Here is a 19481-nt window from a genome sequence, read left to right on the forward strand (position 1 = left end):
GCAGTCTGCACCTTTCACAACTTGTGAGAAAAGCTACGAAATATAACCTTGAACACCAAAGTCGGGCGTACCCCGACAGCGGACCGCTACGGCCGTGTCAGGCATGGCCTGGCAACAGACCGCAAAGGATTAAAGGGACCCGAGAGGCTGAATGAAAGATACCACCATTCAATGTTGTTTCAACTTTTGTTTGCCGGCAAACTATGCTTTGCTGCCTGTTTGAGGAATAAATAATTTTCGATCCCTGGCTGCGGCAGCCGCTTTTCTGATGGAGGCAAAAAGCAAAAACGCCCGTGTGTACGAGATTTCGGCGCATGTCAAAGATCCCCAGGTGGTCAAAATCAATCCGGAGCCCTCCGCTACGGCGCGCCTCATCGCCGTTAAAACCCTGCAACCAATCAAGGAATAAATAATTAAAGCTGCCATTTCTCTATCTCGTTTCCTTTCTTAATGTGATGGAAAAGATCGCGCCACCCATTGTGAAGAGGGATTGCCTTCAAAGGCAAGTAGAAACTACTTGTGTGGTTCCCCAGCACAGTGACCGATGGCTGTGGCTGTTGTTTGGCTGACTGTGCCAGTAATCTGAGTTTTGCCATGTATAAATAAACATGGGAAGCAAAAAGTGGTAGTAGCTCCCACGTTCAGTCGCATAAACTTTGTGACAACACTTACAACTACGTAAAACATTGGACTGAAATCGAAGCAGAAACAGATTTCACCAGCAGTTGCAGTAAAAGAACCTGCCTAATCATGTTTAAGGGGGAACACTGCCCTTGAAAACATTTTCTTTTAATTTTTAAGTGAACTCTGCGAAACTTGCCAGGCTTGCTTTTTTTCCACTGATTTCAAATATGGCATTATTTTTTTAGCCACTCAATTAGTTACCGAGATAATCATAGCTAATTAGCAATTTTGAGAGGAACAATGGACAAAACAGTGTTAACCGTGAAACTGTAATCTTTATATTTTCCAATAGTAGAAACCCTGGTGAGTGCAATAGGAGAATCAGTTTTGTGATGCACTGCTTGAAAGTACTTTTACAGCTCACTAAACTTTGGTGTTTGAAATGGGCATTCGAAATGGTTCCTTGCCACTGGTGGCACAAAGGTTTAATGTAAAATAAGTTCCAAGTGGAGCATCACAAAACTGATTCTCTTATTGCACTCATCAGGGTTCATAGTATTGGAAAATATAAAGATTACAGTTTCATGCCAGCACTGTTTTGTCTATTGTTCCTCCCAAAATGACTAATTAGCTCTGATTATTTTGGTAACTAATTGGGAGGTTAAAAAAACTAATGGCATATTTGAAATCAGTGGAAAAAAAAGCAGCAATACTGACAAGTTTCACAGAGTTTACTTCATAATTAAAGAAAACTGTTTAAAGAGCAGCTTCTTAATAAACGCTAAAGTTTGTGCCTTTTCAAAACACAGGGTAAGTAGGATTTCCCATATCAATTTTTGTTAGGTGTACACTAACTACCTGCTTTATGTCTGCGTCCCAAAGCTGCTTCGGTAAGCTGCATCAGTCCCGTTTCAGCAGTCCCAATTTGCAATGCCACAAATCGTAGTGCGGGAAAGTGTATGGGTTGGCTATAAGAGTTTTCACGTTGTTGGCATTTTGCGTGTTGATAAAAAACTGCTGTTGCCGTGACTGTTATATATGCATTAGAGGCACTGTAATCTACTGATACAGGACAACTTGTTTCCACACTTCTCTTTAAACGAGTGCACTCGCATTTGTCTAGCAGCTGGCATGCCGTCGTAGGCTCTCTTCAACCCAAATATCTTTATTTATATCGTCAGCTTTTGTAATTTTCATTGCACAACTCATATAAAATCAAATCATTGCCCCAATTGTACTCTTCTAGGTTTTTGTAGTGGCTGGCTTCATCTACCTGGGCACACAAAGTATACAAACGAGACTATTGAGCAATTACAACAAGGACCACTAGTAAGGCGATAAAAACAATAATTTATTTTAAACGCGTTCCTATGGCGTTTGCAAAAGCAGCAGTATTAAATTCTTGCCCATCAGTGAGCAGCCACGGCAGAAAAGGGCATGGCAAAGCTGTCAATGTGTCCCCAGAGGTGAAACACTGGACGTAAATGACCTGGGCATGTCAGGAACGATTTGTCTGAGGCTTCTTTCGGTGCTCCTTGACGCAATCAATCGTGCAAAACTTGTTCTCGTTGTAGTCAAACGGGACCTTTCCGGTAATGTCAGTGCCACACATAAAGCAACGCCTAGAAGAGGAGGGAGGGAAGTGCAGTACACGAGTGAATCGTTGAGCAAGGCTGCATGGTGCACATAACAAAAAAAAAAAAAAAAAAAAGCGACGTGAGAATTTCATCCTAAAACTGGGATAGAATCTTTTTTAGTGCTTATTTCAAGGAGATAATTTTTGTTAGAAATAAAATGTTCAAGCAGTCACTGTTCACTAGGCCAAATAGACTTATACAGTGTCACTTCGGCAGACAAGAGCTACCAACAACAAATAACTGAGGTATTCTTTTGTAGAAATGAGAGTTACAAGTACAGTAGCCGACCGTTTTTTCGGACTGAAAAATCAGACTTGCAGGATATTTCGGACTTTCCCGAGGAATCGCCAGCTGTCCCATAATAATGACTCACAGATCTTTCGAACTGCTCTTTTGTTCGGACTATTTTTCGTTCCCCTCCAGGTCCAAAAAATCGGTTGGCTACTGTAGCCAGTGTTAAAGGGCTAGTGAAGAGCTTTTAAAAAAAATTTTGTTGGGGGCATTACATTATGGTTTTCCTGACGCTGAATTCGAAAAACATGTTTATTTTATGTGTAAATACACCCAAACCATCTTTTTTCGTCAAAAGAAATGACCCCTGCCCGTGGGCACGGTGAGAGCCCTGGCTGCCTTTCGAGATTGGCTGGCGGCAGATGACGTCATATTCGGAAGAGCCGACGCTGCGGGGACCGCACGGCCTGAAGATATCATTCTGTTCCCGTTCAGATATGGGATAGAAGGTCCTCTGGTGAATGGAGGGCTCACACAATCTTTCCTTAGAATAGGAGAGCCTGAGGGAAGTATAAACAAAACAGGTTCACTCGCGGCGAGCTTTAGAAAGGGGTTCTCCCCTGACGACTCATGGCCGACTTGTTTCTCGGGTGCAGGGAAGTTGCGCAGATATTGGATCGCCGCTTTCACTACCAGCGCTAGCCACAATTCCTAGCACAATTTTTCAACCCACCATCACCCCCTTCCTCAAATGTGGAAATTTGTTTTTACATTTGGACAGGCGGCAACAAGCTCTGTGCAGCGGCCTGCGATGCGCACAGGCAAGCGCGGCTGCCGCCGGTCGCCGCGTCGCGCAGAGGTGCTGGTGCCAGGTCGCTGCTCGGCCGGTCAGCGGAACGTGGCATTGCTGCACATACGCATGTTTTAGAATAGGGGAGTTGAACGTTGGTCGCCCCCCAAAAGGTAGAGGAACCCAAGTGCAGCACGCTGGTCCCCGACAAGCTTTAGAACGCCTTCCCCAACAGCTCCAGCCGGCTCAGGTTGCACGGAGTCGCCGTTGATGTTGGGAACTTTAGGCTTAGCACCATGGGAGATAGTTGGTCGCTGCTGCTACCTCTACAATTGCGAATGACTATCCGTAACACAGTTTTTCACCACATTATCATCCCCTTTCTCGCATGTGGAACCTTATTCCTACGTTGATAGTCATTCTAGCGATCGGTGCTGTGCTCATTCTTGCGCGCAGGTAACGCCATCCATCGGCCTCTCGCCGCATCTCTTGCTCAGGCAGGCCCGTCGACGAGCCTCCGCGACCGGTCGGCGCTCCGCATTGCGATACAAATTGGATCACCTCTTTCGAAATCACGTTGGATGACAATCCCTAGCCCAATTTTTCACCACACTATCATCCTCTCACGCACGTTTACCTTGCTTTTCACGGCGGCCTTGATTCTGGACGGCAGCGAAGAGCGGTCGCTGCCGCGGCATGTGTGGTGCGAGCCGTTTCATGCGCCGTACGGGCATGCACGACCGGTGAGTGTGCGAAGCGCTTCCGCACGCAGAAAATGCTTCATGCTTTCAGCTTGCTTGATTTCTTCTTAAAATCTAGCTATTCAGCTAAGCTGTCATCACAGCCAACAACGTTGATCGGGAAAATGAGCAAGAAGTTCAGGAAGCCCAGAGCGCTGTGGTCCCACAAATTTTCTAACTCCCTTATAATAATGGATCAGAAACTTGGGGTACCTCCGTATTTGTTTGAGCCAGTCGCTTCGCGTATGAAGCACAGAGCAGCCGACTGACAGAGCCCTGCGACTACTCGTGAAGGCAATGTTAGTAGCCACGGGCGCTCGGGTAGGAAATCTCTGGTATCTAGGAGTCGCTTTAGGGAATCACACAGTAGCATTACGGTTAAAAAATCGACGCGGAAGCAACTTAAGACAATGATGATTAATAAAGTGCAGATTACACGCCTGCTTAATTCGGAACTTCGCCGAGAAAACTGGGACACAGCGAAGCGGCGGCGCACGTCGCTGGTTGTCTTCCGAATATGACGCTACTTCCGGTCGCTGCCTCTCAGTTTCTCGCTCTTCCGGCGATGCGGCAGGAAGCAGTGGGCGGTGTGTAGGGTCAACTTTAACGACGAATACCGCTGTCCCCTAGCTAAAAATGACCAAAAAAACTTTACAGGCACAAACTGACCAATGTAAAAAAGAGTTTTGCCCGGTTTTAAAAGTGCTCCAGTAGCCCTTTAACTAACCAAGCGAAGCTATGCAGTGACACCTAAAAAAAAAAAGTAACAATAACAAATAACTGAGCAATTGTCAAGCCAAACCTCTTAGAATCAGTATCAAATGAAAGTTAAACGTACTAGTAGCGAGGAGGAACAAGTATTAGCTACAGATTTCTCTTTAGAAAGCCAACCTAAATCCTCTCAGCAGCATTCCATTATCGCTTATGTTATCTAACACTCACAGCCTTTAGACAACTCTGCCTTCAAGGTGTCTCAAAACTGTGCAGAAAAGACACTTTGAATTAATGGAAACAGTGATGAAAGTTTCTCACATAAGCACAACATGGGCTCTATTGGTCTCCAAAAGTAGCTTTGCAAACCTTCGTTCTGCGGCCAGAGCTCTCTGAAAGAAAAAAAGAAATCGTACCTAAAATGAATGTGATGCTCTGCAAAACTAGGGTGAACTACACGTTATAAGTCGAGAGAAGCTCAAGAGAACTCCAAGAAGCGAAGCAGAAAGGGGGGCCAAACATCGAGGGTGCTGCCAGCACTACTACTCTATGACGTGGAGTAGTGGATAGAATACTCCCTTTTTATGCAAAAGACCTGGCTCAGATCCAGGCTGGACTAAAATATTTCCTTCATACCGAATTTGTTTTATCTACTTACAAATTTTCGTGGTACAAATGTTTCTTCTCTGTATGTCTACTCGTACAACCCACTAAAAAACCGTTAGCCTGCCAAATCGCACCCCCTCTCTCTTTCAACACACACTTGTTAGGTATATGCAAAAGCAACTTTGTGTGTTCTACTACGGGATTAATTAAGCAGCATTTCATGTGCAATAGTATTGAGTGACAAGAACAAAGCCCTGCAACACAGAAGCTCATTCGAAGCTCCCCAATGAAGCACTGGCAAGAAGCACTAGCAGACTGAGACAATTAATGCAACAACAGCATGCACTGCGATAAAAAATGAACAACTTAACTATTGAACTATACTTCTGCGAGCACACACACAAGCAGGTTCCACAGGAAAAATCATCTTGCAATGATTTCATTTCATTTCATTTCATTTTCATTTCATTTTCATTTATTCAAGGCAATCATCATTACAAGTTTATCTTGGGCGGCGTGGCTATAGGCAGAATTAACGCCTGACGAGGCCACGACGCCCATTCAACAACTGGAGACAACCCATCATGCAGTGCACTAACTGTCAGCATAAAAAATATTGACAAACGAAAGCAAACTGCTCAACTACGCACAAAACATGTCGATACACTACAACAGTAACACACCGAGAAATCCCTTTAAAAAGATACACGCAATAAAGAGTTCATTTTTCGGACAGTGGAGATAATACAGTCGAACCCCGCTACAACGAACGCCGCTTCAACGAAATCTCCGCTTCAACGAAATATTTCCAATTCCCCGTCAGCCAGCCATAGAAGTCCATGCAACAAAGTCCTCGCCACAACGAACCATTTGTCAGGCTTGCTTTCGCTTCAACGAAATTTTCGATGATTTGGGCTGGGTTTGAACAATTATTTTACAATAAAATAAGCATAGCGCCAGCTATATGTAACTTTTTATACATTCAGGACGCTTAGTTTCACCGAAAACATGCGCGGTGCGGCCACACCGCCACAAAAAAAAAAAAAAAAAAAAAACTCAGGCGGACGCCATTGTTTGATGGTGATAACGATGTGGCTGGCCGTCTTTACATGAGGCGCACGCCCGGTTCGCCAAGCCCAAGCCGGAGCTACAGCCAATCCGTATCCAGTTGAAATCGCACAAATGTGCTCCGCTGCTGGCGCGGCGCCGTCATGTATGCGTTGTCAGCAGCTGTCCTTGCCGTTTTCCGTCTACCATTCTTCATAGCCAAGAGCAAAAATCATGTTTGCGTGTTTGGTCTTGAAGCCAAGTCATCCTATCTTAGTCATGAGCGCGCGCGTCTAACCTGCCAAGGTCAGTAGCTGCCGCGCCGTGTCAGATGATAAGATAACGGCACTGCTCCTGCTACAAGTGAGAGGGGGGCTTCCGACGGCCTAGCAGCTATCTGCAAGTAATCAGTCGGTGGACACGCCTTGTTGTACAGCAATACGTTTTGCGCCTGCATTTCTTCACCCCACTCCGCAAGGCGTTCTTCGCGTGCAGTGAAAGAACAGATAACCACGCGTGCAGTGAAAGAACAGATAACCATTGGTATCTTTGTTATCCGAATAAACATGACGTTATTGCGCGTCACTCTTTTTTCTAAACATTGTATTATGCTGCCAATGATGCGGAAGCATACGGGGCTATTTTTCTGGCCTTTCCGTGGTGTGTTGAGGCAGATTTCGCCTCAACGAATTTTCGCTTCAACGAAATTTTTCGCACGTCCCGTCAATTTCGTTGTAGCGGGATTCGACTGTATACCATAATAGTGATTGTTTTACAGCAAAAGCAAAGTAGCTTTCACCAACAAGTCAAAATTCAAACCAGAACAGAAATCACAAAAGACCATAAGTTGACCACACAGTTCGGAGGTTTTCATTCTATATAAAACCAGACAAAACAGTACACTGCTAAATCAATTTTCCGCAAGGAAGAGAGCTTTCATAGTTTTTTTAAAACTGTGTTTTGAAACATCGGTATGCAAGAGATCTAAGATCTCATGGTACTGATTCAGTAACCCGGGTATTTGGGAAGCCAATCGCTGCTCCCCATAACCTGTCCTTGAATACGGTTTCGCGATTAAGTTTGTTCTTAATTCATACGGGCTTTGGGTTCTATGAAACTCCGTGTTAAATTTGTTTGTCACATTGGTACTTACGATATATTTCTAAAGACAGCCGATACTTATATAGTTTCCTATTATTTAGTATCCCATTTACCTCGAAGTAGGGCATACAACTCTCCGGGAGCAATATGTTATCTATAGCCCGCACCGCCCGTTTTTGTAACGAAAAAAGGTAGTTTAAGTTTGTCTGTGTTGTGGTGGACCACACAAGGCTACAGTAACTTAGTCGCGAATGAACAATTGCATAATAAATCTGCCGTTTCATTTTATTCGGAAGACAATGTCGCAGTCTATTCAGTGCCCCTACTGCTCGAGAGAGGTCTTTCCGCAAGGCGTCTACATGTTGCGTCCAGGACAAGGTTTCGTTAAACAGAACACCTAAAAATCGAATTGTTTGTGATTGGCCGACATAGGTACTCTTGAATTTTAGGCTCAAGTTGCCGGGTGCAGCCTGTCCTCTAGATCTGAAAAGTAGGTATTTGTCTTCGCGGTGTTAAGCTGTAATTTGTTAGCCGTAAGCCACGTATTCAAGCCGGACAACCAATTGTTAGCACATGTGAAAAGTTCATCAGTGTCCACGCCTGAAAAAAATACGTTGGTGTCGTCTGCGTATAGGACTAATTTAGCATTCTCTTGTATATTCACGTCATTGATGTATAATAAGAATAATATAGGCCCAAGTATTGACCCTTGAGGGACTCCATATTTAATTGCTGCTATCTCGGAGTTGTGACCGTTTACTACCGAATACTGTGTTCTTGAAGACAGATAGCTTTTTAGAAGAGACCATGCAATGCCCCGGATGCCATAAAAAGGAAGCTTTTTCAGTAATATGTCGCGTTGAACGCTGTCAAACGCTTTTTTCAAGTCTAGAAATATGCCTAGTGTTAAGAGCCTTTTTCTCAATATTTTCGATAATATCTTCTTTATTAGCAAGTAAAGCCAACTCGAGTGATTTATTTTTTGTGAAACCATATTGCTCCTTTACAATTAAGTTCCAAGACACTTAGATCCAAGACACTTAGTTTTTTCATTCTCCTTGCTCTCTTCCCACCTATCCCTCCACGCAAGCGAAATGTTAATGTCAGCATGCAAATTGAAGCAGATGTGCACCTTCTCTCTGTCACTCAGGGACAGGAACCTCTGCTTCTCTTGCTCCTCCTGTTGCCTCTGCACTTCAGCGGCTTTTCTCTCCTGTCAAAAACAAAAAGGGAAGGGGCATCATCATCACTCACTGTGTCAAGCAGAGAACAGTAGCTCCAAATACGAAAAGCACACGTGCTCCCTTCCTGGCAGAGGTCGTACAGTGTAGACCACTTATAACGCATGTCGCGGGAGCCGCAAAAAACCGTACTATAAGCGGTACTGCATTGTAAACAAAACATGCGCGAATCCAATCACATCGCAATCTACCTTTCAATCATTCTTTGTTTATCCCCACTAAAACGAAAGCCCCCTAAAAATAGAGGTGCAGTCTTTATTTCACATTTTTTTTGTACATCAGCAGGGTTTACAAGCTGCTGCACAGTCTTGCAAACAACGAGCGCGGCTTTAACCTCTTTGTATTTGTGTTTTAAGAGAGCACGTCTATGTTTCTTAGCGTCTATGAACGGATGCTGCAGGACAACATGATAAGAACGAGGGCAGGACTTCTCTCTTCCTCTCTCTTTCTCCCCACCCCAGCTCGTGTTAGCCATGCCGAATGCAGTTGCTTATCAGCACAACGTGCAGGTGGTGGAAAGCTTCGGCATCGCGGCTTGCTATCTCCAGATGTTCGAAAAGGAAAATGGCGGCTGTTTATATGCACAACGTTAAACAGAAAAGACTTACCGCGCGGGGTGGAGCAGGGAGGGGGGTCACTATCTTTCGAAGTGCGTCAAGCAAGGGCAGTTGTAATAATCACGTGTGTGCCAACAGGAATGTCACGTGAACTAGAGGGTGCGCGCAGTGTGGCATGGCTGATTCCGTGTTTTTTTCTTTCTCTTTACCCTAAAACGATGCCCCAGCTGCTTCGGTCGATCAGCAGAACCGCCAAAAAACTGCACTTAAGTGGTACTGCACTCCGGGCAACCGTGTCTTAATTAAGTGGTATGCTTATGCACTGAATTCTATGGGAGGCCTACCGGTGGCCAGGAAAACCCGCGTTTTATCCGGTCCCACACTACACGCGGTTCAATTATACATGTCTACACTGTAGTAATGTACAAATTAGTTATTCGGCGTGCGGGCGCAGTTACACAAGCCGCGCCAAGTCCGTGGTGCTGTAGCCATGTCCGTGGCCGTTTCCGGTGTTGCCAAGCGAAGAAATTGACAGCTAAACTTTTGAATGAATACCACCTATACAGCTCCCGCAAGGAGCTAAGAGTTGCGCGACCGTTTTCAACACGCCGCTCTGATGACGTCACTCGTTATCCGATGCCGCGTGGAGAAGCCCCCTCTACGGCCGCGCCGCAGCTGCTGACCGGCTGGTGGTACTGCACCCCGCAGCAGCAGCCTGAGCAACATCGTAGGAACCCAGTGTAGCTGCCGTAAGGCACTGCCAACCGAAGCTCGCGCTTTGGCCGCCATTAGAAGCGTGGCAGTGCAGCTCCTACACGCGCAATGGGCGGCTTTCCCGCAGCACTTCGGATAACAAGATGGCAGACAGTCGCACAACTCTTAGCTCTCTGTGGGAGCTATATAAAGGAACTCTAATGGAAACAGCCTCGCAGCGACACCAGCAGGGGCGGCAAAATTTGGGTCAGGGTGGTGACTAAAAGCACGGCTTTGGCTTGCACTACGCTAGCTGGCTACCACTGAACAGCATTCATGCATTTGTTGTGTGTGACGAGCGCCATGTTTGCTCTCAATAAGATGACTCCACCAGCCCAAAAGCGGAAGTTTTTATCACTACAAGATAAAGCAGCCATCATTACCCAAGTCAGCGGCCCAAGTGGAGGAAAGGAGGATAGCACAGACATGTTTGGAACCGCATTCAGCTTGCTCTCGACCATTTCGAAAAGCAATGATGCCCCTCTTTATAGGGGCACGTCAACAAAACAGACGTCAACAACGGACGTCAACAAAACAGTGCTCACTTAGTTTTGTGAACAGCATTAGAACAACGAGGTGGCACTGTGGCAAAGTTTGTCAGCAAAAGAAGGGGGACTTTGTTCGCATGCCCGGGCATGCTCGGTGCTGAAATTGAAGGAGAAAAATGTGCCGGGAAGGCAGAGCCACGGGATGTTTTGTATGCATTTGACACGATAACTATCAATGAACCATATCTGGTGTGAGAGCTGAGCCGTGAAGTTGCTGCAAGGTAAGGCTTGCAAAATTACCTATAATATAACCGACTTTCAGAAATAAACATTCGATTTGCGGGCAATCTTCCTGTCGTTGATGTTTCCCTCCCACAGCAACGAAATTCCTGCAAACACAAATTTTTTCGTTTTCCTCGGCGGTTTCGTTATTGTGGGGTTTGACTGTATTACTCATGTTCGGCATTTCAAGGTGATAACACGCCGTGTTTTGCAGGTAATGCCAGCAGCAACCTCAGTTTGATGTGTGGATCAGCACAACAGCAATGGTTTTCGATTTAACACAACTGTTCATGTTGACAGTGCAAAGCCAGGCTTAATCGAAGAGGCTTTAGTTTTGTCTGCTTCAGCGGGATTTAAAATGCAGACAGCAGATCCCATTTTTGCAGTGCAAACTCAGCAGTGTAAAAGAATCCGGAGTTGTTAGACGCTATTCATCGTATGGACTTGCTCTCCGTTCACTTCCCCACTTCCCTATTTCGTTACCATAAAGATTTTGCATGCGGTAAACTCAATCAGTACTTTCTGCGAGCAGGCGATATATTGAAAAAGAATTGACGCCTTGTCTGCCTCATGCCAGTCATCGTCATCACCGCGAGTTTGTTCCATTGTTTGGCATACACCGCTGATTGGAAGAACATCTAGAAGCAGCGGCCAGTCCGGGCTTGCTTACTTCCAGTTAGCCAGTAGTACTTGATTGCCTATTCACCTTGGTAGTGATCGCCGCTTGTTAATTTCATGGAGGTTTGTATCAACGGAACATGCTCCGCCATGCAAACTTTGAGCTTGCCCCATGGAAGTTGGAATTGAAGCCATCATTGACATAGGTCTTGGCAGTTTGTGTCTTCCTCAACAAGCTGACCCGTAGTTTTGAAGGCACAAAGCTAAATCTTGTTTGCAATTGTCTCACTGGTGTTTCAATAAGTGCATGGTCTAGCTTGAGGTGACACAAAAGATTGGGGGCTACTATCTACTCAGAACTGCTGCTGCTATAACATTTCCGAATATTGGCAACACTTAAATGTAAGAGCGTACCTTCAGCTTTTCTCTGTGGAGTTTCCGCTTCTCCCGCTGCTTCTCGGCTTGCTTCTGGAACCGCTCCTTCTCCATCTCCTCACTCAATGCGTCTGGGATCTGAAAAGTGCGCCAACCCTCCGTCACTTAATGCCTGGAAATTCCAGCCTCCATGCAAATGGACCAAAGTTTCTTGAGGTGTTCTTTTTAACTCTTTCGTTACGGCGGAAAAACGGCCGATTTTGAGTGCTTCCACAAAACCATTTCTTTCTCTTGAGCTAGTGGACACATTTAGCATTGCTATGCATGGAATTGTAGCTTATAGATTGCTCTTACGAACACATAACAGCAGTTTTGTGAACGGTACAATTACTTACAGCCTATTAGTCAAATAAAAAAAATGAACAAAAAGTATACATGCAACGTATATAGGCAATTGTAATGAGCCTAAAAATTATTTTAGGAATTCTAAGATACAGTCGAATCCCGCTACAACGAAATTGATGGGACGTGCGAAAAATTTCGTTGAAGCGAAAATTCGTTGAGGCGAAATCTGCCGCAACACACCACGGAAAGGCCAGAAAAATAGCCCCGTATGCTTCCGCATCATTGGCAGCATAATACAATGTTTAGAAAAAGGAGTGACGCGCAATAACGTCATGTTTATTCGGATAACAAACATACCAATGGTTATCTGTTCTTTCACTGCACGCGAAGAACGCGTTGCTGAGTGGGGTGAAGAAATGCAGGCGCAAAACGTATTGCTGTACAACAAGGCGTGTCCACCAAGCTGATTACTTACAGATAGCTGCTAGGCCGTCGGAAGCCCCCCTCTCACTTGTAGCAGGAGCAGTGCCGTTATCTTATCATCTGACACGGCGCGGCAGCTATTGACCTTGGCAGGTTAGACGCGCGCGCTTGCATTTAACACAACTGCGCGCTCATGACTAAGATAGGATGACTTGGCTTCAAGACCAAACACGCAAACATGATTTTTGCTCTTGGCTATTAAGAACGGTAGAAGGAAAACGGCAAGGATAGCTGCTCACAACGCATACATGACGGCGCCGCGCCAGCAGCGGAGCACATTTGTGCGATTTCAACTGGATACGGATTGGCTGTAGCTCCGGCTTGGCGAACCGGGCCTGCGCCTCATGTAAAGACGGCCAGCCACATCGTTATCACCATCAAACAATGGCGTCCGCCTATGAGTTTTTTTTTTTTTTTTTTTTTTTGTGGCGGTGTGGTCGCACCCCGCATGTTTTCGGTGAAACTAAGCGTCCTGAATGTATAAAAAGTTACAGATAGCTGGCGCTATGCTTATTTTATTGTCAAATAATTGTTCAAACCCAGCCCAAATCATCGAAAATTTCGTTGAAGCGAAAGCAAGCCTGACAAATGGTTCGTTGTGGCGAGGACTTTGTTGCATGGACTTCTATGGCTGGCTGGCGGGGAATTGGAAATATTTCGTTGAAGCGGAAATTTCGTTGAAGCGGCGTTCGTTGTAGCGGGGTTCGACTGTATACAAATTGTTCCTACATTTCTTGGCTATGATTCAATATATATATCAATGCTGTACACCAAGTTTTGTATTTTTGTGGGCCTGTCAACCTAGCGGAACTGACGGCTGTGCCCCTCCTCGAAGCCACTCGAGTGTAAGTCAATCATGCATCCAAGCACACTTTTTTGTGTTCTGACACAAAATCCTTTTCACTTTAGTGGTAAAAAACCAGAAAAAAAAAAATCCAGCGCTCTTGAGAAGTGTTGCGCATCACTCCGTAGCGGTAATCTGACACGAGTGCCAGGCTATCATGAAGGTGATAATGCGATATGACGCGGCGCATTTGACAAAATATCCCCACCGTACATTGGCCAGACCCTACACATCAATGTGTAAAGCCGCAGTCATCAGATAGGAAGCCCGTTTTGTTTATAAATACAGCCCAAATACAGCGGACGCAGTTTTCACACAACTCGCCACTACACGGGTTCAAATTTCACTCTTGGCGTGGTTTCTGCACGCGAAATATCAACAAAACATAGTAAAATCGAAAAATGAGTTGTCAATAAATACGCCAAATGGCGATAGCTGTCCTCCAGGCGCCGTTTTTAGCTTTCGCGGGACGTTTGATATCATCGGAACTCCGTGTCCGGTGGCCTATGGCGCCGTAAGGAAAGAGTTAAACCAACTTTTTCACTTGCCGTAATAGATATGCGGTTCAGATGGTCATGTTAATGAGTAGCAAGGTTATCGGGCTCAATTCCTGGCTGTGGCAGCCATTTCTTTAAAGGGGCCATGCAGACAAAACACAAGTTTGGTTCATTCAAAAGATTGCTTCGTTAGAATCATACTGACGGGTTCGATTCCCGGCCGCGGCGGCCGCTTTTCTAATGGAGGCGAAAAGCAAAAACACCCGTGTGTACGAGATTTCGGCGCACGTTAAAGATCCCCAGGTGGTCAAAATTAATCCGGAGCCCTCTACTACGGCGCGCCTTATCGCCCGCATTGCATTGGCATGTTAAACCCTACAAACAATCAATCGGAATCATACTGACACCATTTTTAACGCACACTTCGCTCAAATAAGCTATATAATTAGGAATGAAAGGAATGGCCATGCGACCCACTAGCTCATTTCCCGCAAGAGAACCTGTGATGCCATATTCACAGCTGTGCGATTGGCTGAGGCCGGCAAAATCAAACGCAAATTAGGGAAGGCTTGCTGAATGAGCTATTTGCGCTTAATGTAATGCACATTCATTTTACAGCAGTAAGAGCGGTGCGGTAAACAATGAAAGTTATGAAAATACACACAAGCATAGAAGTACCGAAGTGCACTGCTGTTGTTACTGGGTGCACTATGCTTGTTTTAGCTGCACAGCAGTCTGCCGCTTTGTCTTACACGACACTGACCGACTGGCGTAAGCGACGTTGTCATTCGTGACTTTGTATGTCGACAACACCCCATGTTTCATTAAATGATTACTTTCTACAGTAGCAAAAACAAGGCAGGTGCAAATAAGGTGAGAAACTAAGCAACGGCGGACAACGGTCCGTGGATGAGTACGGTAGCGCCATCTGGGAGGATTGACGGCAAGCAAGGCTGCAGAGCCGATTGACGCAGTGGAAGCTCTTTTGAATACGCGCACTTATGACTTCATTGCTGACATCCCAAAAACACACAATTTGGCGGGAGAATCAAAAATTTAACCTAAATTGATTGATTTCTCAGTGAATACGGCATTTGCTGCCGGAAAAGCGCTGGGGACACTATTAAACATGAAATCCTTCGAAAAAAAACAAATTTGTATTTTGTCTGCATGGCCCCTTTAAAGGGACCACAATGACAAAATACCAGTTTGGTTCATTCAAAAGACTGCTTTGTCTTCCAATAACAATGCCGGCAATTTTATCGCAAACCTCGAACCAATAATGGCAATATTAAAGAAAAGATATGAGGCAGGGGTCACCCACTTTCCGACGACTCTCCCACAATGTCCCAGAATCTTGTTTCTGCGATTGGCAGCCTGGGCCACCGGCAAGAACCACGACTGGGTGATTGCAGTGGGCCCTCTAGTTCCGTTTGAGTTAAAGGGACACTGAAGTGATATGTAAACATTGCGGGATTACTAGCGCAAATTGTAGTCCGGAATCCCCAGGCCATGTTTCGACCACTCTAGGCGCGTTTACGCGATTTTATTTAGTAGAAAAACTAATTCGAAAATGCTGTCCTCCTCTCTTTACGCTCGCCCATTTTCTGTGGCGTTTTCGTGTGACGTCAGGAGGGGATGAGCTGGCAATTGGCTGCGCTACTGCACGGCTCCCCGGCCTTCAGACAGAGTCAGTCGGCCCAGCGTTTCGTCCGCCGGCCGCCGGCGGGTCGTCGCAATCAAGGAGGTTAAAAAAAATTGCTTGGTCGCAATTCGTTCGCTTAGTTGAAACGAAGCCAGGACACGTTTGTGAATGGAAGAATGTGCCTTTATTTACTTGGTTTGTTTGTACACTGTATCTAGCTCCAAGTCAAGGTCGCTTCACACAAGTGCTGCACAAGCGCACATGCGACGCTTCGCTGACTGGTACGCCAGTAGGAAAATATAAGGCCTCTTGAAGGCGGGAGAAGAGTCAGCGAAGTCAATATAGGTACTAAGGAAATGAAATCAACTGATATTTTTACCGTACAGCGTAAAACTAGGGCGCGGGAAGCACTTTTTTGCGCTGGGCGAACAAGCACAGCGGTCAGCAGCACGACTACGCATCTGCGAACGCTTTTCCGTCTACGAAATGCAATTGCTAGACGTGAGCTACTGTGGAAACTCAGGCGACGCTTACTGCACGAGCGCAGTACAACAAATAGTCACCTAAGCTGCTTGAAATGCCAAAACTAAATAAAAGTGTAAACCGGTTGTACAATATATACCTTATATTAGCAAAACCTTTGCATCCCGCTCCGTGGCTCAGTGGTCTGGGGCGCTAGGTATGTCACCGCAAGTGTTTTGCAAGTCACGAGTTCGAATCCCCGCGGGTACGTGCTTTTTTTTTTTTTTGTAAGTTAACTTTTTTGTTTTCCACCGATGTTTTCTATATTGAGTTCACCTTTTTTTTGGCTGCAACGTTCATGGCTACACGAACTAGTTCACAAAACGCACGCAGGCTGGCACTGGCGCGCTAGCGAGTTCTCGTTGGCGTGCTGTTGCCATAAGCACCGACTGCTTGCAGGCAGTGGGCACAGGCCAGAATGAACAGACCCTTGACCTGGTGCGAACACGCTTTTTACGATACAGGCATGAGGGAGGCAAGCTCCAAATATGGGGGAAAAGCGCATGACATTTGGGCGTCTGCGGGTACGCGGAGGGCGTTCATGCACTGCGTAGGTCTCGGCTAGTGAATGCTACGACTACAAGCCATCCTGGGAGGCTTATCTTGTGCATTTTACAGCCGACAACATGGCAGAAGCGCGGTACGATGATTACTGAGATATTGAGAATGCCCATCCAACAACGCCATTGGTTATGTTTTACAGAACCGAAACCGAAACCGAAACTTGTTTGATTGCTAACCTTGGGCATTGTCCAATCACGGCGCCCCTCCTCCCAACGTCACAGCCTTAGTTGGTGCGGCCGCCGCAAACCGCGCATGGTAGTTTTTCTTCTTTCCCGCTTTGTAAAATAATTACCGATTTGTCAACCGGATAAACGATGAAAAGTGTGCTAATTTGAGCCAGTCTACGCAGTGCAAGCAAAAACGGGAGCTTGACAAATTCACTTCAGTGTCCCTTTAACAAAGGCCAGCTCTTTCAAACTGAACTAACTTGTCTGTTGTCTTCATGACCCCTTTTATCTACGTAACAAGTGAACACGCCGCATGACAAAAGATTTTGGCACGCATTAGACATGTTTCTTCTAAACTAAACTGCCACAGCTTTCGCTATGGTGTTCCTCACAGGCCAAATGTCGCTGGCATGTAAAACCACACAAGAAATTTGTGTTCAAACCATTCTAAGTATCGTGTGAAGATGAACTTTGCTGCCTCAGATTTCGAGCTGTCTGATTAAAACAGCTGTCTATTTTAGGCCCATCTGAAACAGAGCCCAGCATCTACAATGAAACATAAAAGCAGTGAACCAAGAGAACCAGAAGGAAAACGAACTTTGGACACCCCAAAAAGACACACACACACACACACACACACTGCACCAACACACCTGAGCAGCCTTGTAGTCGTACTTGTCTGGGTACTGGCCTTTGAAGCGCCTGAATTCATTTCTAGTATGCTTGTCCGAGCAAACAGCATATGGGGTTTGTCCTTTAGCGTTCCTGCATATATAGGAAAGAAGGAAATCAGTGCTAACAGCTAAGCTCTCTCAACTCCTGATACACCTCAACTCGCCCTCAACTCAGATTCGCCTGACAAGTAATACCGTATTTACTCGTATAATGAACCCTCCCCCCCTTTTCTTCTTGATAATTTACTTTTTTGTCACTTTGAATAAAAAATGCAGCGGGGATATGTTTTTATCTCATCATGGCTGCTGATGCTGTAGACGATCGCAGTAACTTGATATCACACCACAGTACACGCAAGAATGCTAAAAGCGCATTCCAACAAAAATAAATCTCCACAGTAGCCGGAGACGTGAGCGGGAATGCTGTGGTGCTCAATTTAAAAGTTCACGCTTGCGGTGCGCCACCTGCTGAACACGAAACAAACCTTGCGCCATAGAAACGTTGTGGCGTGCGAACGAAGCACAAAATGCACTCCACACTCCTTCCCTGCTCTTTGCCGTTCTGGCTGGTTTTGGCGGCGTGCGAACAAAGCACTAAACGTACTCCGCACTCCCCTGCTTTGCTGTTCCGCGACTTCGCCATGACGCTCCGCGGAGCCAGTACATGAGCTGCACAGACGGTTTTAAACTGAAGGTGGTGGAGCATGCGTTGATGCACATGGAAACCGCGTGGCTGGACGGCACTTCAGTGTTGTCCCACTGCGTGTACGCTACGGGCAAAAACAAGGTTTTTGGTCGGTGAACAAGGATCGTCGTGTTTTTCGTGGGCCCAAAAAAGGGAAGTTTCTGGGTGTGAGAAAGGAAGTTTTGGAGTGCCTTGACGGCATAGAAGACTGTGTGCTGTGGGCCGACTACGAATGTGAAGCCGCAAGCGACTTCAGTGAGGAGGACAGCTCCATGGCGAGTAGGAGGCCACTGGCATGTTCAGAATAAAAAACAATTCCCTCGCACTTCCCCGAGGGGGAGAGTGTGTAAGTGCGAATGCACGGTTGTTGATTGCGCGATTACGGTGGATATCGTGATCTTGGAGTGGAGAGGAGGCGCCCAACACCCGCAGTCACTGAGCGGAGAGAGGAGGAGGAGAGTAGCGCCCGCCGTTACGGCGAGGGCTACACGAGCGCCCTCACGCGTCGGAATGCGGAGCGCCCGCTACGCGAGCGAGAGCTCTCCCGCCCGAAGTGGAGAGGAGGCGCCCAACACCCGCAGTCACTGAGCGGAGAGAGGAGGAGGAGAGTAGCGCGCGCCCATCTCCCCCCGTTGCTAGGGAAGACGAGGAGGAAGATGAGGAGCGCGCGCACCCGCAGCTGTTGCTATGCGGACGACGGCGGCGGACGATTCAGGCTCGCTTAAGAAGTGCATTCGCACTTAAAAAGAAATTCCATTACATAATCACCCAGGTGTTTTTACGAAAATGGTGAGGCTCTGACGTACTTCTCTTAGCAACTTTATTGTAATTTCAACTTTTAAAAAATCTGTTGCAATATTTTCCCCGCATAATGAACCCTCCCCCTAAATTCATGACGAATTTTCTGGAAAAAAAGTGGGTTCATTACGCGAGTAAATATGGTAGCTATGACACTGCACTGAACCTACAGCTCCAACTGAGCGAATGCCCAATTTCAGGCCCCGAGCACCCTTGAAATGGCACAGGGCTCTGTCTAAAGGTGTAGCTGGCCTTCAGCTTCAGGTGGAAGAGAAAATGCCAGCAGCATTTAAGAGAGCCAAGATTTTTTTTTCCTGCTTAGCCACACTTACACATTTCCTAGCGAATGCATTAATGGCACATGCTTCTCCTAGATATAGTGTCACGAGGACTTGGTTTCAAAATGCACAACGAGACAGAGAGGATGGAACGAAACAAAGGTGAGGGGGGGGATAC

The 19481-nt window shown here is 46.1% G+C and overlaps 1 protein-coding gene across 2 annotated transcripts in view; it reads right to left on the reverse strand.

Annotated features, from left to right (window-relative positions):
• Positions 1-1954: 1954 nt before the first annotated feature.
• Positions 1955-19481, reverse strand: part of LOC144169713 (tRNA endonuclease ANKZF1-like) — a 43693-nt gene continuing 26166 nt past the window's right edge. For both annotated transcript variants that reach the window (XM_077699026.1, XM_077699027.1), the window contains exons 13-17: positions 17522-17633; positions 11841-11939; positions 8620-8700; positions 5055-5125; positions 1955-2246 (exon numbers count right to left, since the gene is read on the reverse strand). In XM_077699026.1, coding sequence (XP_077555152.1) covers positions 2123-2246; positions 5055-5125; positions 8620-8700; positions 11841-11939; positions 17522-17633 — 487 coding nt within the window. In that variant the 3' untranslated portion in view covers positions 1955-2122. The remainder of the gene's footprint in view (positions 2247-5054; positions 5126-8619; positions 8701-11840; positions 11940-17521; positions 17634-19481) is intronic.

Source organism: Haemaphysalis longicornis, unplaced genomic scaffold (assembly GCF_048455015.1).
Source record: "Haemaphysalis longicornis isolate Haplotype H1 unplaced genomic scaffold, Haemaphysalis longicornis Haplotype H1 scaffold_2, whole genome shotgun sequence".
NCBI lineage: Eukaryota > Metazoa > Arthropoda > Arachnida > Ixodida > Ixodidae > Haemaphysalis > Haemaphysalis longicornis.